Source organism: Eumetopias jubatus, unplaced genomic scaffold (genome assembly GCF_037043125.1).
Source record: "Eumetopias jubatus isolate StellerSeaLion01/CBP00866 unplaced genomic scaffold, mEumJub1_p1.0 scaffold_2, whole genome shotgun sequence".
Lineage (NCBI taxonomy): Eukaryota > Metazoa > Chordata > Mammalia > Carnivora > Otariidae > Eumetopias > Eumetopias jubatus.
In genome coordinates this window covers 143,768,567-143,796,298 of record NW_028274808.1, presented here as the reverse complement: position 1 = coordinate 143,796,298, position 27,732 = coordinate 143,768,567, and the positions used below count along the sequence as shown (strand labels likewise).

The 27,732-nt window shown below is 40.1% G+C and overlaps 1 protein-coding gene and 1 long non-coding RNA gene across 4 annotated transcripts in view; one reads left to right on the top strand and one right to left on the bottom strand.

Annotated features, from left to right (window-relative positions):
• LOC114206734 (uncharacterized) overlaps positions 1 to 20,985 on the bottom strand; it is an 85,574-nt gene extending 64,589 nt beyond the window's left edge. For all 3 annotated transcript variants that reach the window (XR_003608709.2, XR_015767466.1, XR_003608708.2), the window contains exon 1: positions 20,878 to 20,985. This is a non-coding gene — a long non-coding RNA (uncharacterized LOC114206734). The remainder of the gene's footprint in view (positions 1 to 20,877) is intronic.
• A 2,899-nt stretch (positions 20,986 to 23,884) lies between these two features.
• Positions 23,885 to 25,638, top strand: LOC148164907 (growth-regulated protein homolog beta-like). The gene is made up of 4 exons (XM_088021143.1): positions 23,885 to 24,079; positions 24,176 to 24,299; positions 24,422 to 24,505; positions 25,292 to 25,638. Exons 1-4 carry the CDS (start codon positions 23,980 to 23,982, stop codon positions 25,299 to 25,301), a joined length of 318 nt encoding a protein of 105 aa, XP_087877269.1. The 5' UTR covers positions 23,885 to 23,979; the 3' UTR covers positions 25,302 to 25,638.
• Positions 25,639 to 27,732: the final 2,094 nt, after the last annotated feature.

The window sequence follows — 27,732 nt, the reverse complement described above, 5'->3', positions numbered from 1 at the left end:
ATCTAAATTTTGCCTAAAACAGAAGAAAAAGTTGAAGTATTTCAAGCTATATCAAAAATAATTTTTAATATTGAGATGATTAGGATGGGAGACCCCCATAAAGGTAAAAGTGTCCAGGGTCCATGAAAGTCCTTTTGCAGCCCTGTCAACATTAAACGAATGTAAACAGATTTTTTGCTTGTTTGTTTGAGTAAAATTAGCGTTTGTTATCAAAGCATTAGACAAGAGGAAACTCTATTGATGGGAGGGTGTGCCTACCTTCACAGGATGCAACAGAAAGCAAGAAACTGACAAAAGAGCAATAGAGCAATGGTCAGCTTGGAAGTTATGTTTACACTGTATCCTTTCTTCCAATTCCCTGCTGCCCCTAGACACTGGTATGCTTAGCTGTCTCTGAGGACTTGCACTGGCTGAAGTGGCTTTTTATATATTGCAACACTAACCATGTGTGGGGCCTCACCCTTGCACTATGTTACTGGAAATGACACCAAATCCAATATGCACCCCTGCCCTTTGAAATGAACCCTGAGAGAAACAAACACTCCTAGGTCTCTTAACAAATTTTCAGCATGCTTAAATATTAACCTGAGTTTGTATAAAAACTATTTTGCTTAATGTGCATGTCTTATTCTGTTTGGGCTGCTATGACAAAAACATTACAAACAGGGTGGCTTGAACAACAAACTCTCAGAGTTCTGGAGGCTGAGAAGTCCAAGATTAAGGCACCAGTAGATACTGTGTTTGATGAGAAACCCCTCCTGGTTATAGATGCTCGCCTTCTAGCTGTGCCCTCGCATAACAGAAGGTGCAAGAGGGCTCTCTGCGGTCTCTTTTATAGGAGCAGTTATTTAAAAAAAATCTCATTCATGAGAGCTCCACCCTTATGCCCTAATCACTTCCGAAAGACCCCACCTCCAACTACCATCACACTGGGGATTAGGTTCAACATATGAATTGGGGTGCGAGGAGCACAAACATTCAGCTCATAAGAGTGCACCTCTCTCAATTTGAGTATCTGTATTTATATCCCTAATTTTTATAACATTTTATTTTGAAATAACTTTAGAGTTACAGAGAAGTTCCAAGAAGAGTATAAAGAATTCTAGAAAATTTTTCACCCAATTTCCTAGGATTTCCTAAAAACAAGAAAATGTTCTTACATAACCAGAGTTACAATGATCAAAAAGAAAATTAATGGTGATTCCATACCATTATTTAATCTATAGACTCTATTCAATTTAAGACAATTGCCCCAACGATATTCTTCACATAGATGGATAGCTGGATAGATTGGTAGACAGATGGATGGACAGAGAGAGAAATGCAGAGATAAAACTACTTCAGGATTTAAATCTAAGATCACATATAGCATTTAGTTGTCAATATCTAATATCTAGTCTCCTTTATTCTGGAACAGTTTCCTCCGTTTGGATTTGTCTGATGTTTCTTCATGATTAGATTCATTTTGTACAGCAATATTTCAGTGTGATGTTGTGTACTTCTCAGTGCATCTTCTAAGAGCCTGATTTCCAGATGCACAAGTAATAGTTACAACGATTTTGCACCCTAGCAAACAGGACTTTGAAGTATCAATTTATGCCTTAGGGGGGAAAAAAAAACACTTGCTGAATGAAACTTCCTTGACCTGTTCCGATTGTTATTCTTGTTTTATAAGAATCATGTCAGTTTCTGGGTATAATGAGCACTGTCCAAGAGCGCTTGCAGTAGTTATAATTAATAAATACTTTATTTTGATAGTACTTTTCCGGTCTTCCAGAGCTCAGTGCAGCAGTAAGCAGCTGCTCACAGAAAGCATGCGTGTGCGCGTGCGTGTGTGCGGCGGCGTGCATATGTGTGTGTGTCTTTGGGGGGAGGAGGGGTGAAATCTATATTAAAGTGATCACTAATGAATCCAGGCAATTGTTAGAAGTATTTGGTTTCTCATGTTTTTAATTTTTGTATTGTTTCTGAATTTAATCATTTATTAATTTAATAATGTCACTTCATAAAACCAGGATTATTAATTACTCAGTAAGTGCTTTTTCACCATGTTATGTGCCAGGTATTGTGAGACGTGCTGTGAATACAACAGGAATAAAATCTAATCTCTTCCTCTGTCGACCTTGCAATCCAGTGAGCAACCGGACAGACGAGTCAAGTGCAGGGGTAGAGTGTGGTAATAGGGAATTACAGAGGCACGGGAGCACAAGGGTGGGGGACCTTTCAACCATCTTGAGGGAACTGATGTATGAACTGAGACCTCAGTCTGAGTGTGGAGCTCTTCAGACAGACGTGGCATGGAGAAGACAAGGGGTGCTGCTAGGGAGAAGAGAGAGCTTTCGTCCGCGTGCTCTCTCTTCTACCAACCCTGCACCTCCTCAGAAGCAGCTCTCACGAGGGAAGTGACTGCAGAAAATCGCAGCCACTTACTGACTCTCCTTAGAAAGAAACGACCCCCCGAATTTGAACCTTTGAACACCCAGTGAAGCTACTGATCCTCTGGCAAATATATTGTATTGCCCATTTTTAACCATCCCGGTCACCAATATAATGACGGGAATTATGGTTCCTTTTCTAAAAGCTCAGAAAAGAATAAGCAGCTGCCAACACAGTTAATGAATGGATATGTACCACAATGTTCCGTTCGAGCGCATTCAAATTCTCAACAAAGGGGAACAACCAGGGCATCGAGTGCTCTGAGTCGGGGAAGGGCTAGACAGAGACTGGGCAGAGCTGCGTAGCAGTCCCAGCTCTGACCTCAGCAGAGCAGTGGCTGCGCAAGAAATCAGTCTCAGAGACTGCTGCTCGCCTTGGCTAACATCCGTCTAGCCTCCCCAGCAGGCACAGCTAAGCCAACGGACAGTCAGGCGAACACAACTTCCTTTCTCTCCTACCTAGGCTCCCATCCCGTGTTTACTCCCCCGTCTGCCATACGTCCTGCCTGGGTGCCATAGCCTATAATGCTCGTCTTGTAGAAATTTCTAGAATAGGCTAAGTTAAAGAAGCTCCTATAGGAATCATAACTCTGTCTCTCTTTATGGAATCATTCATACGTCTCACCCACCGTGGAGTACATCTTCACAGCTCTGAAATCTGTCTCTTCTTTCCTCCTTTTTTCCCTTCCTTCCTTCCATGCTTTTCTTCTTGGCATTTGACATAGTTCTACATTGCAAATGTGATTCCCTCTGAGTATAGAAAAGTATGAAAAGAAAGTAAAAATGGTCCCTCATTTCACTATCCAGAGACGAAGGCTGTTAAGGTTTTGATAGATTTCGTTTCAGGCCTGTGCGCTCTGTGTACGCTACAATTTTATGTCCTGGTTATTTCACCTTCTCTTGTGTTGCCAGTGTTTCTTAACATCAGTCAGTACTTAGGGGCACCTCAGTGGCTCAGTCGGCTAAGCATCCAACTCTTGACTTCGGCTCAGGTTATTATCTCAGGGTCCTGCGATCGAGTCCCGCATCGGGCTCCCTGCTCAGTGGGGTCTGCTTGTCTCCCTCTGCACCCATCCCCCACTCACTCAAGCACATGTGCACGTGCTCTCTAAAATAAATAAATAAATCTTTAAAAAAATCAGTCAGTACTTCTACTGAATGATTGTCCTGTCAGCATTTCTACTTCTACTTCCACTTGCATTTGTGAAGTATTCCAACATGTAGCTTTTTTATTTTTAAGTTTTTATTTATTTACTTTGAGAGAGCAAGAGAGAGAGCATGAGCAGGGGCAGAGGGAGAGGGAGAAGCAGACTCCCCACTCAGTAGGGAGCCCAATGTGGGACTCGATCCCAGGACTGAGAGATCATGACCAGAGCCGAAGGCAGAGCTCAACTGGCTGAGCCACCCAGGCGCCCCCCAACATGTAACTTTTTAAAATTCCATAGTGAATTTCTCCTCCCTTCCTGCCCTCCTGCACTAGACTGAGTCCTCCTTTCTCTCACCCAGATCACCCAAGAAATCTCCTTAGTGGTCTAACCTCAAGCTTTCCCCCTCTCCTATTTGCTCACTTTTGCCAAGTGAACTTGCTAAAATATGACTCTGGTCATGTCTTTTCCCAGCTTTAGTCTTGCTGGGTCTTTGGGAAACAGTTTATATTTTCACCCTGATGAAAGTGTTTCTCTGCTTGGCCCCTTCTGGCCAGCCTCTCCAGACTCCTCTTCAGATCTGTCTCTCCTCCTTGCCTCAGCTTCCGTCTTTTAAATTCTCCTATCTATCTCTTGAGTCTTTGTTCATACTCTTCTGTCTGGGATACTTTTTCCATTTCTTTGCATCCTTTAAAATTCAACCCAGATAGCACCACTGCTTGGAAACTTCCTGAAAGTTCTTCTTTCAACCTCCACTTCACCATATGGGTTGAGATCTCAAGGTCTTCTCTTCCCTGCCTGTGAGCAGTCCTATAGCTGACTGAACCATAAGTGACTTCTTGGGGATTTTTTCCCCTTAACAACATGAGCTGGATTTGAATCCCAAGCACTTCACCCAGAGTGAACACTCAAGACAACTCTTTTGAAAAGAGGAAATCTTTCAAAGTCACTCTGGCTCAGCAGCAAAGAGTTCCTGTGCCTGAGGCCAGTTTCCTTCTGTTGACCCCAATACAATGTTGCATGCCTAACTCATGACTCATAGATTCCTGCACAATGTCATTTGTCCAAATGGCTATGAAGCCATGTTCACTTGTGGGATTTCCCAAGGATTTCAGAATCTCCCTTTAAAATCCCTTTCTCCAACATTTCTGTCACAGAAGCCTCTGGAGAAAAACAGTAATAGGGCATTGTTACCCTGAGCATAAATCACCTATTGAAAAAAATCCCCCACATTAATTTTGCTTTAAGGAGCTACGAAAAAGGAAACCAAATGAGAGTTTGTTTAAAAATATAATGAGTTAAAATTTTAACATGCAAATTCTATTGTAGTAAATGTGAAAGTGGTTTGGGTAGAGATCCAGAAAGACAGATAGAAATCAAAACACCACTTTAGTGTCAAGAAAAGAAAAATCTCTTTAAACCTAACCTGATGATAGTTTTTCATAAAATCATTCTGGTGACCTAGACCTGATTCACCATTTTTTGAACATGCAACAGAATCTTCTTATATTTGTCACTGTTACCAGTTACTAGGGGCACAGTTACTACCCTACACATAAGGATGAACATTTGTACATCCTTTTTAAGGAATGATGTCACTCAGGTAGATGAGAACTTTATCACAACGATAGGTGGACATATCATGAGGCTACTTAGCTTGAGCTCCAGGACCCGTCAGTGGGTCAGCCTCTTTTCAAGGCTTTGACAGGGGCCCTAGCAAAGCTTCTATATTTTTATAAAATGTCCTGTTGTATTTTAACCAAATTGGTTAGGACTGCTTATTTTTCTCATTCTCACTTCCCTTCTTTACACTTCTTGTATTAGACAATGTTGATGTTTTGCTTTTGATAACTGGCTAAGGGGAAGTTGAGATGAGGATATTCGCTTTGATTTCATGATATATATTTACTGGTTCACAGTCATGTTATACATGGTTCTGTTTTTACTAGGCATCCTGGCATGAGCAGAGCTTCTAGGAAAATCCCTCTGATCACTGTGCCTACTCACCTGGATTCCTGTAGTGGAGAGTGGGTCTTAAGGGACACAACACCAAAATGATGCAGGCATGGGAGAAACAAGGTTAAAATACACAGAAGCGGAGCTAGTCTGGGGAAAATTCTTCTGGTCATCAGAATGGAAAGTTGCACCAGAGGATTCAGTTCACATCAATCCTAGACAAAAGAAACCCCCCTCCCCATTTCAGGACTATCTTAATCATGCAGGGTATATGGTCAAAAATGTTTCATATCTTTTTTTTCTATTTGACTGGAATCATGCATCATAGAATCTATCAGAATTCTTGCACTTGTAAAGCGTGCAACTGCAGTAGCATGACAAATAGTAAGTCCATCTGTACATGAAGTCCCATGCTTTATGCATCCAACTATCTACCATAAAAACAGATTTTGATCAACCACCCTAACAGACAGAAAAAACTATCTTTCTAGTATTTGTATAGATGATTATCTTAAATATCTTTGTTATATGAAGAAGATATGATGAGTATTATAACCACAAATGTAGAGTCAAAGTGTTTTAGAGATGTTGCCAGTAGTTACTTAATAAGCATATCCTATTTTACTGGATTTTCTCTTTGTGGTATTTTTCAGCTTTATAAATGTATAATTTATTAGGATTACTTTTCTTATTTAGAGTAAATGTTTATTCTTACACTGTAATCTGTCTTCCCTCTTTTAGAGCATCTCTATAATTGCATGAGCTTCTGGGTCTACAAAACCTGGATCTGACTAATTCATGATGTTTTTTAAAGGTTCATGTGCTTATTGCCCTTCGCTGTCTTCCATAGAATGGCCCTTGTCCCCTCACTTGGAGTCACGTGGCATCACCCAGCACTCAAGAGCAGGTAGTCCTCCTGGGTTTGAACCATAGCTACCGCTCACACACCGTGTGACCTCGCGGTTCTCTCTGTCTCCATTTTCTTACCTATAAAACAACGGCAATGGGAGGAATGCAGAGGAGAGGAGTGAGGGCTAATTAAGGCAAAGTTTTGGAAACCACTTAGCCCACTGTCTAACACAAAATATATAATCAGTTAAATGATGGATGCCATTATTAAAGTGTTACAGAAATTTCATCATATTTTTCACATGTAATATGCATTATTTTTGCAAGACTTAGATCTACCTAAAGTAATATTCTGAACTCAGTCTCAAATCCATTAATAGAATTAGTTTTGTGGTATCTCTTATATCAGAAGAACTAAACAGTAGAGGTTTTTAAAGATTATTTATTTGAATGAGAGAGACAGAGATAGAGAGAGAGCACTAGAGAGAGAGAGGGAGCACAAGCAGGGGGAGCAACAGGCAGAGGGAGAAGCAGACTCTCTACAGAGCAGGGAGCCCGACATGGGACTCGATCCCAGGACCCTGGGATCATGTCGTGAGCCGAAGGCAGCTGCTTAACCGACTGAGCCAGCCAGTTGCCCCAACAATAGTTTTACACCAGATAAATATTTGAAGAAGAAAAGGTCCAGAGAATCTAACACATCACATAGTGATCGTAGTTGATAACGTTGTGCTATATAAATAAAATTTGCTAAGAGACTAGAATGTAAATGCTCTCACAAAATTGAAAGAAAAAGATACATATGTGAGGTAATGGATATGGTAACTAACTAAATAGAAGAAATTTTTTACAATGCTTACATATATCAAATCACCACAATGTACACTTTAAAAATCTTGCAATTTTATTTGTCAGTCATATCTCAATAAAGGTGAAAACAAACCCAAAAAAGCCATTATGTTCTTAATCCAATAAATTGTTTTAAATTAAAAAAAAAGAAATGGTTCTCATATATATTTAAATGTGCTCAAAAACATCTCCTCTGGCCAAAAAAAAAAAAAAAAGTGGTTTTCTCTCAGTCCAGTGAGAACCAACTCCTAAGAATCTTCTGTGCCTGCAAGTTCTATAAATAGTGAAGCCCAAGAAAAATCAAGAATGAAAAAGGAAACCAACTAAAGGGGGGAAAATGTCCAACGGATCTCAACAGAGGGCAACTGGATAGCAGAGGCTATAGAAAGGGGGAGGGAATAGGGGAGAATGTTTATACAGAGCGGAGAAGGATTACATGTAGTAGTGTGTTTTTTGAAAGCAGCTTTCAAAAAGAAAGCCCAGATTTGTAGCATCTGCTAATTTCCATGGTGCAAACATTTCCACTACGGCCAAATTTATGCTGCCAAAAATTAACAACCGGCTAACAGAATTTTCAATGATTTAACACTCAGCTCTTGGAATGATATGAGCTGATTTGAGGACAGCAATGACTGTAAGTGACACTGGGAAAGACTCGCTGACTAAGGATGAGCTCCTATGGGACCCTTGGGATGATAACTCTCCAATTACAGAAGACTTTTCTTTTAATAAAACTATGACTATGTTTTACGCTAGGACATCAGTGTGCATATCCCGTGCATCAAGAGGAGTTTTTTGAGCGAGGGATTGAATAAAGTAAAGTGGTTTTACCCCTCAAATGCTGGGCACCTCTGTTCTCTGGTTTCAATGACAACTGCTGTCCATTTAGTGAACTCTAACCACTCAGAGGTGGAAGGAAGAGTGGGAGAAAGAAATGGAATATCAGGGAAAGTGCCCTGTGTTCTCACCCTGCCCTTTCGCCTCACCCCCTCACCCCCCACCCCCTCACTCCCGGCCCTGCTTGTAAAGCCTTGGCCTCTCTGTGAAATAAACACTACTTGGCCCTGTCTTGGAGGAAACTTGGAAGAGCTAGGCTCTAAAATAAACTAATTTTATTCACAGTCTAGGACAAAAACAAAACAAAAAAAACAGGAAACATTTGGCACAAAGAAGTTGTCTTTGAGAAATTATTTTCCATGTTGTATTTGCATAAATTTGTCATGGGCCTGCCATTTCAATAGAAGAGGAAAATGGCCTGACCTTGAGTTGGCTGACATCCTGTTGTCCTTCTTCAGCCAACCAAAGTCAGACTATTTTACAATCTGCTTTATTTCTGTTCTTATTAGTAGACTCAAGCCTGGCAGATCTGACGCTGCAGACTGAATCCTACTGATTTTTCCCCCAATCCTGTGTGCTCTAAGTAATGCATATTGGGCAACAAGATTTCATTTTGCTGATTCTTGGTTTGTTGAGCCATGAGTCGGACAAGTTGTTCAAACCGTGAAGTAGCATTTCCTGTGGCAGTGCCAGTCAGAGAGAAGCTGTGTCCAAAGGTCAAGTACCAAAGATGCACGTGGCAAGACCACCTGACTCCACAATCTTGCTCTAGAATCCAAATTCCTCACTACCCAATATTGTTCCTATGAATTTCAAATGAGGATCAGCCAGCTGACAACATATCCCAAGGCATGATGACCAGTTCAGACTTCTGCCCTAACTGTGAAAGTCCTCCACCAGGAAATGACAATTGCTGTCCCGCTGTTAACTCATGAAGAATTTGAAGTCTCTTGAGTAATAAGAAGTTGAGAAATGAACTTCCTGCTGTTGAAATTCCTACACCTTGGAGTACTTCAATCAATGGAAGTAATTAGTGTTTTTTCTTTAATAATGAAAAGAGATTTGCTTAAAACAAAACCAAACTAACTGTCTTAGTATAAGTGCATAGAATTAGTTAGATTCTCCAACCACTGAGAAAAATAAGGCTGTCTCTCATTGCATAATTTTCAAGGATAGTTTGAGGCACCACTGAAGACAAGATGATAATTCTTTGCTTTTTCTAATAATGCCATGTTGTGTTATGTTATCAAGATTGATTATAGTTAAAATAGCATTTTACTCATTGGTCAAGAAATTCTACTTGAAAGAAAACCATGCATTTCATCACTTAATGTGGCTTTCCCCATCTGGAGTCTTAACCATTAAAATTTATGATCTACACTCCATTTCTCTTCCTTCCCAAGAACATCTTATTTCAAGTTATTTAGCACCATTTCATTCCAAGCACTATAAAATGAACTCTGTGTGTAGAAAACATAGATGGAAAATAAATAATTTTTTTTTCCAAAAAGGAGTAAATCCTCTAGGGGTTACCAAAATAAGCACAAATTTAGATACATTATAAAAATATTCAACTTTTTCCCAAAATTCATCTCCCAGTCATCTGTTTTAGGATGCCTTTCCAAAATTCCTTCCCCAAATGCACACCCCCAATATCCATGAACTCAGGCCTATATCTAACAGTCGTGAGGTCTTAGGGGAGAGTTCAAAGAGAGACCAACATTTCTCTGTCTAAATGTTTAAAACTTTCTAAACAAGCTAACAAAATGTTAAGAGAATATTTCTATCCTCCTACCTTGACAAATATACCTTGATAAATATATATCAATAACATTTTAGAAATACATAAAGCTATGGATTTCTTTAAAGATTTTATTTATTCATTTGAGACACAGATACAGAGAGAGAGAGAACATGAGCAGGGGGAGAGGCAGAGGGAGAAGCATGCTCCCTGCTGAGCCAGAGGCCCGATATGGGGCTCGATCCTAGGACCCGGGGATCATGACCTGAGCCAAAGGCAGATGCTTAACCATCTGAGCCACCCAGGCGCCCCAAAGCTATGGATTTTATATGATGAAAGTAAACAAGAGAGGTGTGCCTGGCTGGCTCAGTCAGTTAAGCGTCTGCCTTCAGCTCAGATGATGATTCTGGAGTCCCTGGATAGAGCTCCATGTCTGCCTCCCTGCTCAGTGGGGAGCCTGCTTCTCCCTCTCCCTCTGCTTCTCCCCTGCTTGTGCATGCTTTCTCTCTCTCTCAAATAAATAAATAAAATCCTAGGAAAAAAAGAATAAAAATTTTAAAAAAGAAATGAAGAAAATAAGGAAAAGATCGAAGATAACTAAATTTAATTACTCCATGTATCTGGGTGTTTTGTTATTATGAAGGCCATATTTGAATGTGTATAAAATAAAGACATACATACTTTATAATTAATGCTGTATATATGGCATAAAATTCATTCTTCCTGGCTACGTACATTTCAGCAAAATCAATTCTTAAGTTTTCATAATTGAAATTTGTGTTCTATAGACAGTCATGCAAAACTAGATGTTATTTGAATCATTAATCTTTAGATAACTTTATTATTAATTTAAATTTGGGGGCTTCACTCTGCTAAAGTAGTGACTTGAGTTGTTAATAAGGTTCCTAAAACATTACTTAGATTCAGAAATGAACCATGAATTTCCCATCATGTTCATATATTGTAATGAGTTGCCTATGACAAACTACCTAGATACTGAGAATAAATGAGAAAACATACAATGGATGGATTCCTTAGGGTTTATTAGCTGTTATTAACTGATCTCTGAATGAGAGGACAGGGAAATTATTGGTCATAAGGGTACATGGCCCTCTTGACTTCACCCACGCTTCTTAGGTCAAGTCTGCTGTGAATATTCTCGATTTATTGTTGTTGCTGTTTTAAAGTTGTTTTGGTTCTTTTTTTGGTAAAGATTTTATTTATTTGAGAGAGAGTGAGAGAGAGAGGACACAGCGGGTAGGGGCAGAGGGAGAGGGAGAAGCAGACTCCCCGCTGAGCAGGGAGCCAGACATGGGGCTCAATCCTGGGACTCTGGGATCATGAACTGAGCCACACAGGTGCCCCTTGTTTTTGTTTTTTTTTTTAATACACCTCCACCTCCTCATATGTATTCCAGGACAGAAGAGACTAGGAAAAAGCCTAACTGCCACTTTTATTTTTCATTAGCCTCTCCAGGGCTTGGAACACTCAGCCTTGGAACTAAACTTTGTTAGTCAAAAGAGTAGATATTTAGGGTTAAGGATGTTTAAGATGTTAAGGGTCATTTGATGCCCACACAGGTCACTTGTTCTTCACGTGGCAGAGGTGCTCTTATGTTCTCCAGTACATTTATTTTTCTACATGTTTGTAATAAAGAGGTCTTCTCACACTTTGGCTAAGGAGAGAGGGTCCTTCTTCCCTAAGTCTAAGGCCATGTAGAATTTGCCTGATACAATTTTTTTCCTCTTTGTCTATTCTGTCTTTAAGAATTTAAGCCCTGAAAGGATGGGGACAGTATTATACCCCTCTTTCTATCCCTATCTCTTTACTTATATAGTATCTGGCATATGTATTGTGTTATTATTGCCTCTTGACTTCCCTATAGCTCTTGAAAAGGAAGGAATAGATATTTTGATTTCTGGATCTCAGCGTGTCCCTCAATTCTGGAAACACGGTCGCTCTTTAATAAATGAGTCCATTGATTAATGTGTGTGTAACCTTAGAACTGTACCCTTACTGTGGAAGAAAGGAGACAGAATAGCCCATGTCCCACATAGTCTTATTAGTTTGGAAACCAAACACCCAAAATAGGCAAGAAGAAAATATAGAAGAAGAAGAACACTAGAATACAGAAGTGTCTCCTATCTCCATTCCACAATTTGGCTACCTTCAATTTCATTTTCTGTTTCATAGTCACCATTCCTGAATCTTTTATTCTCTTTTTCTTTTTGAATTCATCATCAACCCTCCAACTCCACCTAGTTCCCTGCTGGATACCACAAGGATAGAAGAGCCGGAAGGGAAAGGGTTGTCACAGTGTTTTTTACACATTGCCAAGATCAACAATTTTTTTCCTTCTCTCAGCTCTCTCTTTCCAGGAAGGTAACAGGACTATGGAAGAATGGCTGTAATCTGTACTTGGAAGACTAGTAAGCCCTGGTATTACCAACTTTAGCAACAATTTCTGTGCTACAGAACAGAAAGAAAGCTACTCAGTGCTGCATCTCAAATGACCATGCCAATGTTTGTCCTTTTATAGAAAATAAGCTCAAGCCAAAGCCCAGAAGGACATTCCTAGATGTTTTGCTTTGAATAAACCCCTTGCACTATAAAGAAGTACTGTCAAGGAGCCATTGAAATTAAATAATTTTCTCCATGGTGGAATGAAGGCACAAGGTCACATTTAATCAGTTTTAAAGAAAATAAGTTTAAATGCTCCTGAACATATAAGAGCAAAATTCAGACTCACCATCCAATGTTTGAAGACTCAAAAAAGTTACTTGAAGAACAGTAGAAAGTGATTTTTTTGTATAAGGACAATTGAGAATTTAAAATATAACCACTGACTTTGCCTTTGTTTTAATTGTGATTATCATAAGAATACAACAGAGTAAATTGCCTCTTACCTCATAAAGAGTTGCCTATTTTTCATGTATTTTTATGATGGAAATGCATGCAAGATACAGGAAAAAAATAGCTATAAAGACGTGACAGAAAGAAATTTCATCCTAAATAAACATATTACTAAAGAAATTCTTCTGTAATCCAAAGATTTTCAACTTGTTTCCAATGACAATTTATGTATAATTATATTGACTTTAATAAAGTTCTATAACAAACAGAGAATATCAACATATTTATTATTTTATGGGATTAAAATTTGTCCTGAAGAATTCAAAGCACAATTTAGGCTCAAAAGTAGAATTCTCACAAAGATATTGCCTTAGTGCTGGGGTCAAATTATTCCTTGCTTAAAGGGTATTCTGAATCCATGCTAAGAAATTTAAAAATGAAGCCTTGAAAGTATCAAACTGATCCTTTGTAGCCTAATTGCATCCCAGAGCAAAGTGCAAACATATTTAAAGTAATATAAAAATATATAATTTAAAAATCCATTCCCAACATAAAATTCACAATATTTGACACCCAATAAAAAATTACTAAGTAATCATAGAAGCAGGAAACTATCACTCTAACTAGAAAAGGAGAAAGACATGAGAATGGCACAGATAATAAATTAGTAGACAGAGATGTTAAAACAGTTATTATTAATATAATCCATTTTTCAAGAAAATAGAGGGAAGGATGAGCATAATAAGGAGAGAAACAGAAAAAATAAAAAACACCCAAAGCAAACATTTAGAGATTAAAAATAGCATAGCTGGAATAAAAATACACACTGGATGATTTACCGGCAGATCGGACACTGCAGAAGAAAAATCTAGTGAACTTGAAGACATAGCAAAAGAACCTACAATATGAATTACAGAAAGGAAAGACTTTTAAAAAACAAACACCTTCAGTGAGCTGTGGGACAATATCAAGCAGCCTAGAATACATAGAATTGTAGTCTCAGAAAATGGTGAGGAGGAAAGAGAGCCAGAAAAATTATTTGAAGAAATGATAATCAAAAACAATCTTAAATGTGTAATGACAGTTGTTAAAAATATATTTTTGGTAAAGTCAAAATTAGCTAATGTCATCTATGTAAATAAAATTTCAGTAAAGCTTATGAAAAAATCCACAATTCATTGATCATAGTTTCATTCATATGCAGTGTTGAATCCATCCTATGTTCTTTCTAAAAGCTAAATAAATGTAATGTTCAGTGAAGTTTATTGTGTTTCATCTTCATTTGATTTTCATCCTGAGTATCAGACTGCTCCTGCTGATTAAGCAATGAATGTTACAATCATCAACTCCTATAGGTCTGCCCATATAACTTTCAAATATTTATCCATTCTCTCTATTACTACCCCAGGATAGTAATAGACAAATAGTCTGTGGAAGGCATCGCATATTTACAGAAGAGTTTATCATTCTATGTAGGTGTAATATATGTGTGGGATGGGGCAGAGATATACTGGAGACAGTAGTAATCACTTCTTGAAGAATTTTGCCCACATTTTGTGTTTCCCTCTTAGCATTTCACTTCAATGCCATGAGAATCATCTTGTTAAAATACAGATCCAATAATGTCACTCATCTATGTACAAACAGTCAAGGTTTCTATTTTTATGCCAGTGGAAGGTCCCAATTTGTAAGCATGGAACACATGCCTTATTTCCCTAAACTTTGAAATGGGTATATTTTGAATATCTATTTCTTGGGTTACTATAAGGAGATTTTACACACACACATGCACACACACACACACACACACACACAATCTCAGCCCCATGTCATATATAAAAACATATAAAATTGTGTGTTTTTACTGTTAGTGATTATTAATAATTATAATTGTTATGTTATTATCATTGCTATTCTTTGTACTATCATAGTCCAGTGGGTTGAATTAAACATTTAGCAGAGATGTTTCAGTGAAGATCAGCAAAGAGTGTTGAAATTGAAACACAAATATTTCAACAAAGTTTTTGGAAAAGTTAACATAGGAGGAAGTGGGGTGCAAGTGGTAAGGTATTATGGTTTTACTTTTTTCCTTTATCTCTCTTCTGATGTTTGCCACAAACATCTTTAGTTGGATATTATAATCAGTAAGTATGACCCAACAGGCCAAGAGACCAGAACAAGTTCTGCTCACTTTACTCTTTGTTTTAGATTAACTCTACTGAGAGCATTGTTAAGGCTGTCACCTTATCAGCAAGAACATCTAAAGCAGATTTCTGTCGGGAAAAGCACAGGTTGTATTGCAATTTACTGTAGCTCCCTGTTGTGCAAACTTTCAGGGAGTGATGAAATTAAAGTGGCATTACTTCAATTTTTTTTTTCTTTCTCACTGAAAATTCTTAGCAGATAGTACTTACAAACTAAGAACTTGTGTGGTCACAACCTGGATTAATGAAACAGAATTACTGAAGGGATATTTTTGCTGGCGGAGGTCTATTTCCTATACCTTGTGCATGGAGGATTTAGTTTTATAGTGACCCATGTATATAAGCAACAAAAGCTTCACGAAATAAGACAAGCTGATTATATATGATGCATTATGGTATATTTTTTATTCTATCCTATTGTATTTAATTCTGTTATATTTTCCAATACTAGTTATAACCCACAAGATTGATTTTGCAACCTACGAATGCATCATGACTTATAATTTAAAAGCATTGCTATAGTTTCTTAATGGCAGAGCCAAGCTTTGACAGTCCATGGTAGAGTCGACATCCTTATTAGCACTTTCCCAGATGTTAGAAGAGTCAGTACAGGTAGAATGCTTAAAGTGGCTAGGCCCTTTGCACACCCTGCTTATCATCTACCTCCAGATTATATGATTTGCAGATCCTAACCTAGGGTTGGAAGTCTCTGGGCCCTCCATGGGACAAAGCATTTGGAGCTGAGATGGCACAGTAAGTAGGAGAATCTCTGGGCTGTCGAAAATCTGGTGGCTAGTAGTTGCCATTACCCCAACATTTCTGTTTGGTTCCTAGTGCAAACTAGATTGAGCATTTAAAAATGCACTGTTGGGGTGCCTGGGAAGCTCAGCCGGTTAAGTGTCTGCCTTCGGCGCAGGCCATGATACTAGGGTCCTGGGATCCAGCCCTGTATCTGGCTCCCTGCTCAGCAGGGAGCCTGCTTCTCCCTCTCCCTCTGACCCTACCGCCGCTTGTGCTCTCTATCTTTCTCTCTCCCAAATAAATAAATAAAATCTTAAAAAAATAAAAATAAAAATGCACTGTTTTCCGGGGCTTCTGGCTGGCTCAGCTGGAAGAGCATGCAACTCTTGATCTCAGGGTCATGAGTTCCAGCCCCACGTTTGTTTTAGAGATTACTAAAAAAAATAAATAGATGAATAAACTTAGAAAAAAAAGGACTCATAGGTAAACTTTAAAAAAAATAAATAGAAATGCAATGTTTTCTAAGAGAGTTTATGGAATGAAATACACTCAGTAGACTTAACATTTACATGGTCTCCTTCTTCCCAATCTGATTCTTTCTTGGTGCAGAGAAAAGCCTGGCTTTGAGCCAGTGTGCTTCTAAGTCAGAGGGTCCTTAGTTTTACTTTTAACTCCACTTTTAAGATCTTCTATCCCAGTTTCCTTGTCTATAAAATGAGAATAATAATATCAACCCCATAGCATTCTTGAGATAATTAAAAGAATATTATAAAGAGCTCACGCACAGCAGCTGACCCAGAATTTGGGCCTAAGAACTATTACTCTTCTTCTCTTCCCTTGATGCTTACCCCCAGAACACATATTTCCAAACAGCAGTGACCACATCCCTGAGCCAACAAGCAACCCACTAAGGGTACACCACAGGCAAGCAAGAATTTTCTTCAACAGAACCACAAGCCCAAAGCCGGGGTGCTACAGTCAGCAAAGAAAAATGTAGCACAATTAATATAAACCACATTTCCCCCTAAATCAAATAAAAACCCTGCAAAATTTATCAACCACTAAATTTATAAGACTATAAAGTATACAGAGTATCTGGTGATTGAGATCTGGTCCTAACTTTCTCTTTGGTGAAAAAAAAAATAAGAAGAAATAAACATAGCATGTAATCATGTTAATTATTTATTTCTTCACTGAGTTAGACACAAAAAGGGATTATAAAAGTATCCAGTTTTATGTGGGTGGCAGTAAAGCTTGAAAGCAAAAGGAGTCACCAAACCTAAACAGCGTTAGGACTATCAAGTCTTAATTATGAACAATGTTGGGTAATTTGTCTTTACTCGATGATTTCAAAGCACCATATCCCAACCTCCATCAGCTCTAACTCCAAAATCTAGTGTAATTATTTTCCTTCTGATTTGTTCCTCTAGAGGAGCAAACTTTATCCCCTCTAGTATATCTACATTCTAGAAAATGCCAACCACAATAAATGCTAAAAACTATTTTTCAACTCTGAATCACAGGGAGGAGAACAATGTGATTACTGTAAAAGTTTTGGAGAAGGACTTTTTTTTATTGCTGAGATAAGCAACTCAACTAACCAAGAATAACACAAAAGTGCTCACTAAATGACATTTAGTTGTATAAGTACATGTTTAATGTAGAGTGTATCATATGTGATATATAACCAAGCCATCTTTCCGTCCCCTTTTCCTCTATATTTTCCACCCATCTGTCCTAACGGGATCTCATGGTGCTGTAACCTCCTTTACTTCAGACCATTCGAATGCCACTAGCTCATCAGCCACAAGCAGAACCTTGTCTTTGTCGTCATCATCTTCAGAACAATGCCACAAGATTATAGACGATGAAAGGCTCTTCTGAGACCACAGTCTTTTGTCCTTCTAATTCTCCTCCTCTCAAACTTAAACTGAGCATGCCCGGCATTCCATGGGGACTGAAAAGTCCCTCAAAAACCCCACCACCATCATTTGTTTCCGTTTCTCACACCTTATCCTGTTTCGTTCACCTTCCAGCTCAGCCTGGACTCCATGGCTAGTCATGTCTGCAAATTACTCTCTACATAGTTCATACCAGGTTAATCCCTCATTCTTCTCACTCCCGTTGTCTTTTTCTGTTTTGTTCCTGAGCTACAAAATATTGCAGAAGAGATGAAATCCTGTAAATTGGTATCAGTATAATTTAATGCTTTCCAGTTCTAGGTGAGTTTTTCTGATATTTTACAATGCTTTTGTTCCTTAAAGTGAACTACCTTTGGACTTCCACAGACTGTGGTCCCAAACCCTCATCACTTCCATCAAATACCCAGCCCTGTCTTTAGCCCTGGCCACTCAAGAAATGACCTGTCTTCCCACTTTACTATGATGATCCCTAAACTTAGCTCCCTTCATCCTCAATCTCTCTGGATCTTTACCTTTTTCTCCTTCCGTCTCCTTGGTATTAAAGAACGTTAACCCCATCCCGACCCCACTTGCTAAATATAAGCAGTCAAGAATACTAATTACTTAGCCTTAACTATGGAAGTACAAAGTTTTGTACAACTTACTCACTTTACTTTTAAAAGCCACTCTTAATTTTAATTATTTCATTATTTTATTATTTTTTCTTTATTTAACAATATTTTATATAGAATTTACTTTCTGGCACATTTTACACATGCAAACCGATTTGCTTTTCATAATAATCCTATGAGGACTCTTTTCAAGACTTTAAAAGTAGTGCAAATATTTAGGTTGGCTAAGCTAGTGGGACGCAGAATAGACAAAATATGAAGCAGACACAAAGAGAAACGCCATAATGAGAGATTGCATGGTCCAAGAAAAACAGAGAGAATAAGCTCTATTCCTGAATTTCTACTTCTCAGGTCCAGCCCCATGTAATAATTTGCTATTTCCTGCCCTGGCCAGTAACTGACTGCCTTTTGGGCCTGCTGTTTACACCAAATAAACCCTAAATACCACCACCACCCTGGCACACAGGTTTTGTTTTTTGTTTTGTTTTGTTGGCTTATGTTGGTTTGGTAGGGTTTCAACTACTTGTTAGCAATCACATGTATGTATGCGCATCTCTGCGTGTCTCTATAAAAAATACATGCACAGAGTCAAGAAGAATAAAAACAAAAATAATAGCATTTCTGGCGAAAAAATACGTGAAGGTGTAGTGAAAAACATTGAAAAAAAGTACTACGGACAGCATTTAAAAATCAAATTTTTGACTCTTTATTCATATTTCTTCTAGCTAAAATATATTGTGTGACACTGTGTGTGACACTTTTCATAGTGGTTTATACAGTCATCTATCAACTTCCTAAATTTGCTTCCATAATGCTAAAGTCATCATGATGTTTTTATTCTCCAAAAAACATCTTCTGATTACATAAACTATTTCCATGAGGAAGTTTCCCTTTTCCTGTGTTTACTTCCCTTTTGTAAATTTGTCATACCACCATTTCTTCATGTTGCATTATATGACCACAGCAGTATTTACTTAATCAGGATGACTTCCGTAAACATTTAGAAAACAATTTTAAGAAAATAGAAGTGAAAACCTAGTTTAGGGCAATTTTTAAAAATTCTTTAAAAATCCTTTTAAAAATCCTTTAAAAATTGCCCAAAGTTAGTATTTTTTCATGTTTCTTGGTGTAACTCGAAATGATTGTAAATAATTGCAAATTGCTCAAATCATCAGGATCTTCACTACATGTGCAGCAACAACAGAAGTTAATTAAGGGAGTATATTGGATAGATATTAAAGAATGTCAAGCCAAGAGTCTGGCATTTACCCAATTTTGCATCTCTTGTAAAACCTGTCCTAGCACCTTCTACACCATGAGTGCTCAGTAAAGGTCTATCGAATATCCACTAGCTCCTCATTTCCTGCCACATCCTCTGATTTCTCATCACTCTGCATCCCACACACCATTTAGTAAATGGTGAATTTGTGCACATACAGTCATGCACACACCTTCAGATGAATTTAAGAGCATTCCAATGGAGGTAAAAACTGAACGGGTTTCTGAACAAGTAGGGTCTACACACAGCCTTCAGTGACTAGGTCCTGCCTCCATCGGTCCCCTCTCCCTGCCTCACAGGTGAAACTCCAGATGTATAAACCGCCGGGTGCTCCCAGTAGACACAATGCTAATTCCAGCCTCTATGACTTTGCATATTTGGTCATGTTGTTCTAGAATGCTTTCCCCACCCTTCAGTCTCCCCATTCACTTGGGGAAATCCCTCCTTTCCGACCCTAGAGAGACTTCTCCAAAGATCTCTGAGAATTCAGCCCACTCCAATAAGAAGCAAGATTCGGGGTTCCACGTCCATGCTCCTATCATATCCTGGACATACTCTATCATGTCATTTACCAGGCTTCTTCATAATATTCTATTTATATGTCTACTTCTCCTATTATACTGAAAATTTGGTAGCAATACAATGCATCTTATACTTTTTTTGTATTCCTGGGACCTAACTTGATTCCAAATTCATAAATGCTAACTTATAAATGAATAGATGGAGAAACGAAGGGAGGGAAGGATTTAAATAGTGAAAAAATCAATCTGTGGCTGATAATTTTAGCAGCAATATGAAAGATGGGGGGCATCTGTTTGGCTCAGTTGGGTAGTCTTCTGCCTTCAGCACAGGTCATGATCCCGGCCGGGGTCCTGGGATCGAGACCCGCATCAGGCTCCCTGCTCAGCGGGGAGCCTGCTTCTCCCTCTCCCACTCCCCCTGCTTGTGTTCTCTCTCTCTCCTTCTCTCTCTGTCAGATAAATAAAATCTTTTTTAAAAAATATGAAAGATGGAAGTATTTTTCAGGACTCTTTTATTCTAAGCAATGGCAACATGACTCCAATTAGCTTAATAAGGAAAGAACATCAACAGCTCTATCACAATGAAAGTCCATGGATTAAGTCGGGCAAAGCTAGATTCAGGTGCCCCAACAATGTCCCAAATAATCCTAGGTCTGCAAGGGCCCGTGCCTTCCTCCGTGGCAGCTCTGTTCTCAGGCAGGCTCCCCCAAGCAATGGCAAGACTCCAAGTTTCTATCTTACCGATTTAGCAATCCCAGCAAGAAGCAAAAGCCCCTCAATTCTCTTTGTTCCAGCACAAATGGCATCTTCTCTGACTCGGCCAATCTTAAATCACTGGCTCCACTCTGGGCAAAGGCACAGGCAGGAAGGAGGGACCCACACTGCCAGAAGGTCACAAACTCCCCTCCGGAGCTCAAAAGCCAAGTTATCTCACCTTAATCGTGTGGACTGATAAGGGCAAGGATGAGGGTTCCTGAAGGAAAACTAGGGTTCTGTTTGAAGGAAGAACGGGTGCCAGACAGGTAGAAAGAGCAGTTGTAGTAGAGACTGGAAGGGGAGGTTAGCACAGATGTGCAACCGAGTGCCCTTAGGCGGGGGGGGGGGGGGGGGGGGGGGCAGTAGCCAATCTCAGGAATTAGTGACACGCTCCCTTCAGAGCAGAATCATTATCCAACAAACTAAAGCTGTTAGGAAATGGGAGGGAGAAGCGTGGCAATTATGCCAGCACAGCTCTCAAGGCATGCCAGGGTAAAGCAGAGCCACACCATTCCTTCTTGGTGGCTGATGAACAAGATCCGTGCCCAGCGCAGAAGAGCAACCCAAGCTTTTGCAAGCAGATTGCAATGTATTAGTCAAATCTGAAAGATACAGTACCAATTACAGGGTAAAGTGAAATTTAGTACACTGAATATATATTTTAGAGATAACTTCATTGGGTTAGTGATTGCATGGATTTACAGCTTGCACGTACAAAAGTAGCATTCAGCACATCTTAAAACAAGAGGCAGTTTGTTTATCGTGGTGGGCTTTATAACACTGGTGCTCCTAAAATTTTCTGGAACTTAGTAGGGGGTGAATTAAATGAATTAAATAATGGAAAGTGATACATTATGAAAAAAAATACCTTTCTACTCACTTCCTGAACGCCAATAATTCTGATTAAACGAGTCTTAGGAGGAACACTGTAGATAATTCCAAAGATAATGGGTTAATTCTTGAATGTGTCATCCTTTTGGCTGCTACTATAAGTAGATTGAAATTCCCCTCTTCCTGCGTATTTGCTAACGTCAGTACTTTGGGCTGGGTCTGGGAATCATTACAGCTAATACTTTCTATTGTTTGAGCAGCCAGCTCTTAATGCCCAAGGCATAGAGATAGTCATAACTGAAATGTTTTCCCATAAGTGGATTGGGGAGAATTTTTACTTTTATTCCCATTTTATATAGGAAACTCAAATTTCAAACAAACACTGGATTTTAAAAATCTGTTCTAAGATCTCGAAAGAATATAGATGCCCCCTCCTTTCACAATTCCTGACTCTGAAAATTTTAAAAGACAAATTAAAAGATGTTTTTCCCCCTGTTTACATAGGGATTCACCACAGAGTGTTCTTGTTCAGGTAAGTGTCTTCATCAGTTCAGGCTGCTAAAACAAAATACCATACACAGGCTGGCTTAAATAGTGAACATTTATTCCTTATTGTTCTGGAGGCTGGGAAGTCTAAGATCAAGATCTGCAGATTCAACATCTGGTGAGAACCCTCTTCCTGGTTTGTAGATAGTCACCGTCTTGCTGTACCTTCACATGACAGAAAGGGAGAGAGAGATCAAGCTCTCTGGGTGTCTCCTCTCATAAAAGCACTTAATTCCATCCTGAGACTCCCACCCTCAGAACCACATATAGACTTAATTACTGCCCAGAGTCCCCATCTCCTAATACACCATCATAATGGGGTATATGGTTTCAACATTGGAGTTTGTGGGGGGCATATTTAGTCCATAACAGGAAGGTTTTAAAACACTACTTCTATTTTATTTAACAAATATTTATATTCCACAATATGTGCTGATGTTTTACAAATGTTAACACTTCTAATACTTGTTAACAACCCCGTGAGGCAGGCACTACTTGCTCTCCTTTAGAGAGGAAAACCGGGAGCCCAGAGAGATGAAATAAATTGCCCACAATCAGAAGGTCATGGGGCCAGAAAGGATGTAGCTGTGTCCAGTCTTCAGGGCTTTACCACACAGTCTCTGTTCAGGAGGCAGACCAGCTCCCTCCGCCTCCAGCCCTTCTCAGGGCAAGTAGGATACCAGAATATCTCCCGCATCAGTGAGGTCTGTGCTACCCTGGAGAATCTATTGAAACTATCCATTTTAATCCCAAAACAGATATCCAAAACTCATGCTGAAAAGTGAATTGCCCCAGGGAGACGTCCTCAGCTACACAGACTGCAAAGCTTTATTGGCATTCTTAGAAAACTGAAATACTTGGCCGGTGTTTCCCAAGAGGATCAATTCAGGAGGCAGATAAATTCAGATGACTGTGCAGTGGAATACCCTAGTAATCTAGTATTTACATACTTGGAAACACATCTGTTTGAGACTCAGAGGAGTAAAGGTGGAAGTTCGCCAGGTCCTGGCTCTCTGGTGTCCATGATCCCTTCTGTCAGTCCTAGAAAAGGTGGACCTCCCAGTCTCAACACAGCCCTCACTGCTCCTGAATGACTGTCGTGAAAGGAAACACAGTCTCCTAGACAACCAACAGTGGGGCTCCAGGAATTACTAGAGTGTGGGAAGTCCCAGAAAAAAAAGACAAGAAATACGACAGGTTACCAACTGTATCCTAAAATAAACCCTGACTTAGCCTGAGGCGCCGTCTGTCCCCTTACCCTCCCGCCATGCCCCACTGCGCAAAGTGTGGTGTGATATATCTGAGCTGATAACACGCCAGAAATAAGACAAACGTTCTTACAAATAATCTGAGATGACTGACACTTTTAAACAGAGCGTTTATTCCGGAGATGAGTACAAGCTGCAAAACCCAACTTAAAGTGAAAGGATGTATATAGGTAAGAGAGGCTGCCATTCCCGCCTCAACTCTTCTTGTTGCAGCTGCTTAAGTGTCTTTGAGAATCAATTCTCTCCCCTAAAGGATCTAACTAACGGGTTGGACCAAACCTGGGCGCCCATGGTGCCCCCGCGGGGGCAGCTGCAGCGTGACGGCCACTCACGCCCCCTTTGGGGATTCCGGAGGAAGGAGAAGATCCCCGCCTCGGAGGGACACGCGGGGGCCGGGCGGGGAAGGGGGGGCGGGTCCCCTTCACTGCGGGGGCGGGGCCGCGCTGTCCTTTCCGACCCGGGAGCAACCTGCGGAGCCGGGAATTTCCCCGGCCCCGGGACTGCTCACTTCCCCGCGCCCGCCAGGGATAAAAGCGGTTCTCCCGGCTCCGGGAGCCACAGAATCCGCTCCGCCAGCTAGCGCTGCAGCTCGCCAGCTCCAGGCCCCGCCGCCCCGACTCTCCGAGCTGAGCCCCATGGCCCGCGCCGCCACCGCCGCCGCACCCCGCGCTCTCCGCCTCCTCGGCGCCGCGCTGCTGCTCCTGCTGCTGGTCCCCGCCGGCCGCCGCGCCGCAGGTGAGACTCGGCGCGCCCCCAGCCCACGGGCGGGACGGGGGGGCGCTGGGCGCCCACCGCGGGGCCGCCAGCTAACCCGGTCTGTTCTCCCCGCAGGGGCGCCCGTGGCCGCCGAGCTGCGCTGTCAGTGCTTGCAGACCTTGCAGGGAATTCACCTCAAGAACATCCAGAACGTCAAGGTGACGCCCTGGGGACCCCACTGCCCCCAAACCGAAGTCATGTAAGTGATGCCCCACACCGCTGCGGCGGCTCGCGTCCTGGTGGCCCCCAGCGCCCTGATGCCCGCCGGCCCCCCGCCCCGCCCCACCTCCCGCCAACGCGGATTCTGCCTTCTCCTTGCAGAGCCACTCTCAAGAATGGGCAGGAGGTTTGTCTCAACCCCGAAGCCCCCATGGTCAAGAAAATCATCAATAAGATGCTAAACAAGTGAGTTGTGCTTTTTGTTCACACGTGGGACTAGAGTCATTGGTCACTAATACTGGCAAATGCCTCCAGAAAGTTTTACCAAGGAAACCCAGGGTTTAGCTGAAGGACTGAAAATCATTATTATTTCACAATGAAATCTGCTAGTAAGATCATTCATCTGTTCTGGTGCCAGAAGGATATTTCCAGTACCCTCCATGCCCATGCAAATGAGTGTGGGTAAATGTGTGTTCCTAAAAGATGAAGTAGATTTGGCCAATGATGCCAAAATGCCCCCTACCCATTAAGGAACAAACAGTACTTACCTCCATCCCTGATGGGCTTCAGCCTTGAGAAGTGGAACCCCTGGCTTTGGACAACATGGACCTCTGAAGCTTTGTTGTGGAGAGCAAGGACTCTGAGACCTCCCTAAGCTCAAGTCTAGGAAAGTTTTCTAATGGCTTTGAGCCTCAGCAAAATGGGATAAATAATAATAGCTATTTCATGGGTGGTATGAGGTTTAAGTGAGGTCTTGCATGTAATATTTTAACCCAGTGTGACAGTGAGCGCTATGTTTTAGCTCTTTGAAGTCAATAAGAGAGTTTATTCCACAGCCCCGCTCCACTCCTCCTCAATAAAAGAGCCAGTTCCCTACTGTGCAGGGCAGTGGGTACTGTGGGACCTTGTCTGGGCACAGGGCTGGGCCAGGGTCTGCATACAGAAATCCCTCCAGCCTCAGGGGCCAGTGTGAGAGAATAGCAGCGTTCCTTAGCCCCTGTACCAGTAACCCTTTTCTTTTCATCGGGGCAGCACCAACTGACCTCAGACAAGTAAGAAGCTCGCTGGTGGTGGTTCCTGAAAGACCCTTACAGGAACTGAAAATGAAGAAGAGAACTGGCTTCTGGAGACTTCTAGAAAGGCCTTAAATATGTTTGACTATTATGAGTTCTATTTATTTATGTTTGTATTTATTTATTTTTCAAAGTTCATATTTAATATTTTACATGTTAGTATTTAAAGATGTGAATGTGTTTAATCAAACTCAGTCCTGATTGTTATTTAATCTGAAGATGATGGGTTTTAAATGTCTCATGAAACCCGTGTTTCCAGGAGTTCATCAAATGCCCGGGGTAGTTGATGGGTTGGGGGGGGGGGGGGGAGGGAGTCGAAGCAGTTAAACAGTGTGTACAGATCTATTTTTGTACTTGTTTAAAAGAATGTCAGTTGTTATTTATTGAAATTATTTCACATTATGTGGTCAACATTTTTATGTTGAAGCTTCCCTTGGACATTTTATGTCTTGCTTGTAGGGCATAATGCCTTGTTTAATGTTCATTATGCAATGTTGCTCTGTCTTGGAACAGAGAAGTTAAAACTACTGTAATGTTTTTACAAACAATAAGACAATAAACGTTTTGCAAAAAATAACACGCTTGGGTTTTGTTTTATTTTTCTCGATTTTTGGTTCCTACTAGGTGCCCAAGGTATTAAACAGTTAGATTGTGGTCACACCTAAATTTATGGCTGCTTCTAGTTTTTACTTTCCTTACCTTTCTCTCATTTAGGGGATATTTGACACACTACTGTCCCCAAGCACCTTGAGAATCCTAGTTTTACACAAAATATTGCTGCTTTTCACACTGATTCAATATTCAAAATTTGTTCTTTATAAACTTCTGGATTTTTATAAATATTGTAACAAGAGCTCCTATTAAAGGCTTTGAGTAAGTGGATTTCCAAACAATTATGTAATTCTTTCCATTTTGATGAGGCTGGGACCAAAAAGTGGAAAAGTGGATTCTTCCTAAGAACTTGAACAATTTGTGTAATTTAATAAAAATAGTGACCTACACTAATACTTACTAAAGCAAAAAAAAAAAAAAAAAGAAGAAGAAGAAAGAATGATCTACGGAGATAAGTACATGCTATAAAGTAAAATACATAACAAAAATAAAGGATAGGTAGGAAGAGAAATGGATTTAGAATATAATACACGTCTTCAATTGTTGGACAAAGTAGTAAGTGAAGGAAAATTGTAATGTGGCAGGAATATAGATTGCAATTTTTAAGGTAAACACTAAAAAGGAAATGAAAATTTTGGATTTAAAAAAATCTGAAAAGGAGATAAAATGGAATAAAAGAAAATATCTGAATTATACAAAATAAATTAAGGAATAAAGAAGCAAAACAGCAGATGGGATAGGGGGAAAAGGGAAAAATCTTCCTTATAGAAGAATGACTAATAATACAAGTCTTTCTCCTTCTGAAGGTGAGTTTTAATTCCCCTCCCCCCATGGATACGGGCTGGGCTTTGTGACTTTCTTCCAAAGAAGAGACTAAGAAAAGGGGGAAAACAACATTATAGTGGAGAATCTGGCAGATCCCACCTTAACCAAGTGATGAAGGTTATTATGACCAGTTGTGTCAAGTGAATATCAGGAACACCTCCCAACATGATATGGTAAGAAGGGCACTTTGTCTCCATCATATTCTTCCCCAAAACCCATAAGCTCAGTAGGATCATGAGAAAATCATCATAAAAATCCAAATTCAGAAACATTCTACAAAATACTTAATAAGTATTCTTCAGATCTGTTGAAGTCATGAAAATCAAAGCAATAATGAGATTCTGTCATAGATCAGAGGAGACAAAGGAGACAGGCTGACTAAATCTAACATGGGGTGTGAGCTCATGACCCTGAGATCAAGACCTGAGCTGATATCAAGAGTCAGACGCTTAGCCAACAGACCCACCCAGATGTCCCAAAGATTAACTTTTTTTAATAAAGATTGATGAATAAGACCAAAAAAACCTATGTTTCTTAAAAGAGACACACTTTAAATATTGGGACCCAGGTAGGGGCGCCTGGGTGGCTCAGTCGTTAAGCGTCTGCCTTCGGCTCAGGTCATGATCTCAGGGTCCTGGGATCGAGCCCCGCATCAGGCTCCCTGCTCCGTGGGAAGCCTGCTTCTCCCCCTCCCACTCCCCCTGCCTGGGTTCTCTCTCTCGCTGTGTCTCACTCTGTCAAATAAATAAATAAAATCTTTAAAATAAATAAATAAATAAATAAATATTGGGACCCAGGTAACTTGAAATTAAAAGAACTGAAAGTGTTATATCATGCTAAAGCTAACTGAGAGAAACCTAGTGTGGAAATACCAATGCATTACTTGTTAATAAGCGCTAATGTATTATTAAGATAAATTTTTAATACATTGCTTAATAATTGATACATTAATTAAGGTTTAAT

Bases quoted from the DNA above. Each gene is read 5' to 3' on its own strand.
- LOC148164907 (XM_088021143.1), top strand. From the start codon at position 23,980: ATGGCCCGCGCCGCCACCGCCGCCGCACCCCGCGCTCTCCGCCTCCTC. The intron at 24,080-24,175 runs GTGAGACTCGGC...TTCTCCCCGCAG, and splicing joins CGCCGGCCGCCGCGCCGCAG to GGGCGCCCGTGGCCGCCGAG. The intron at 24,300-24,421 runs GTAAGTGATGCC...TTCTCCTTGCAG, and splicing joins TGCCCCCAAACCGAAGTCAT to AGCCACTCTCAAGAATGGGC.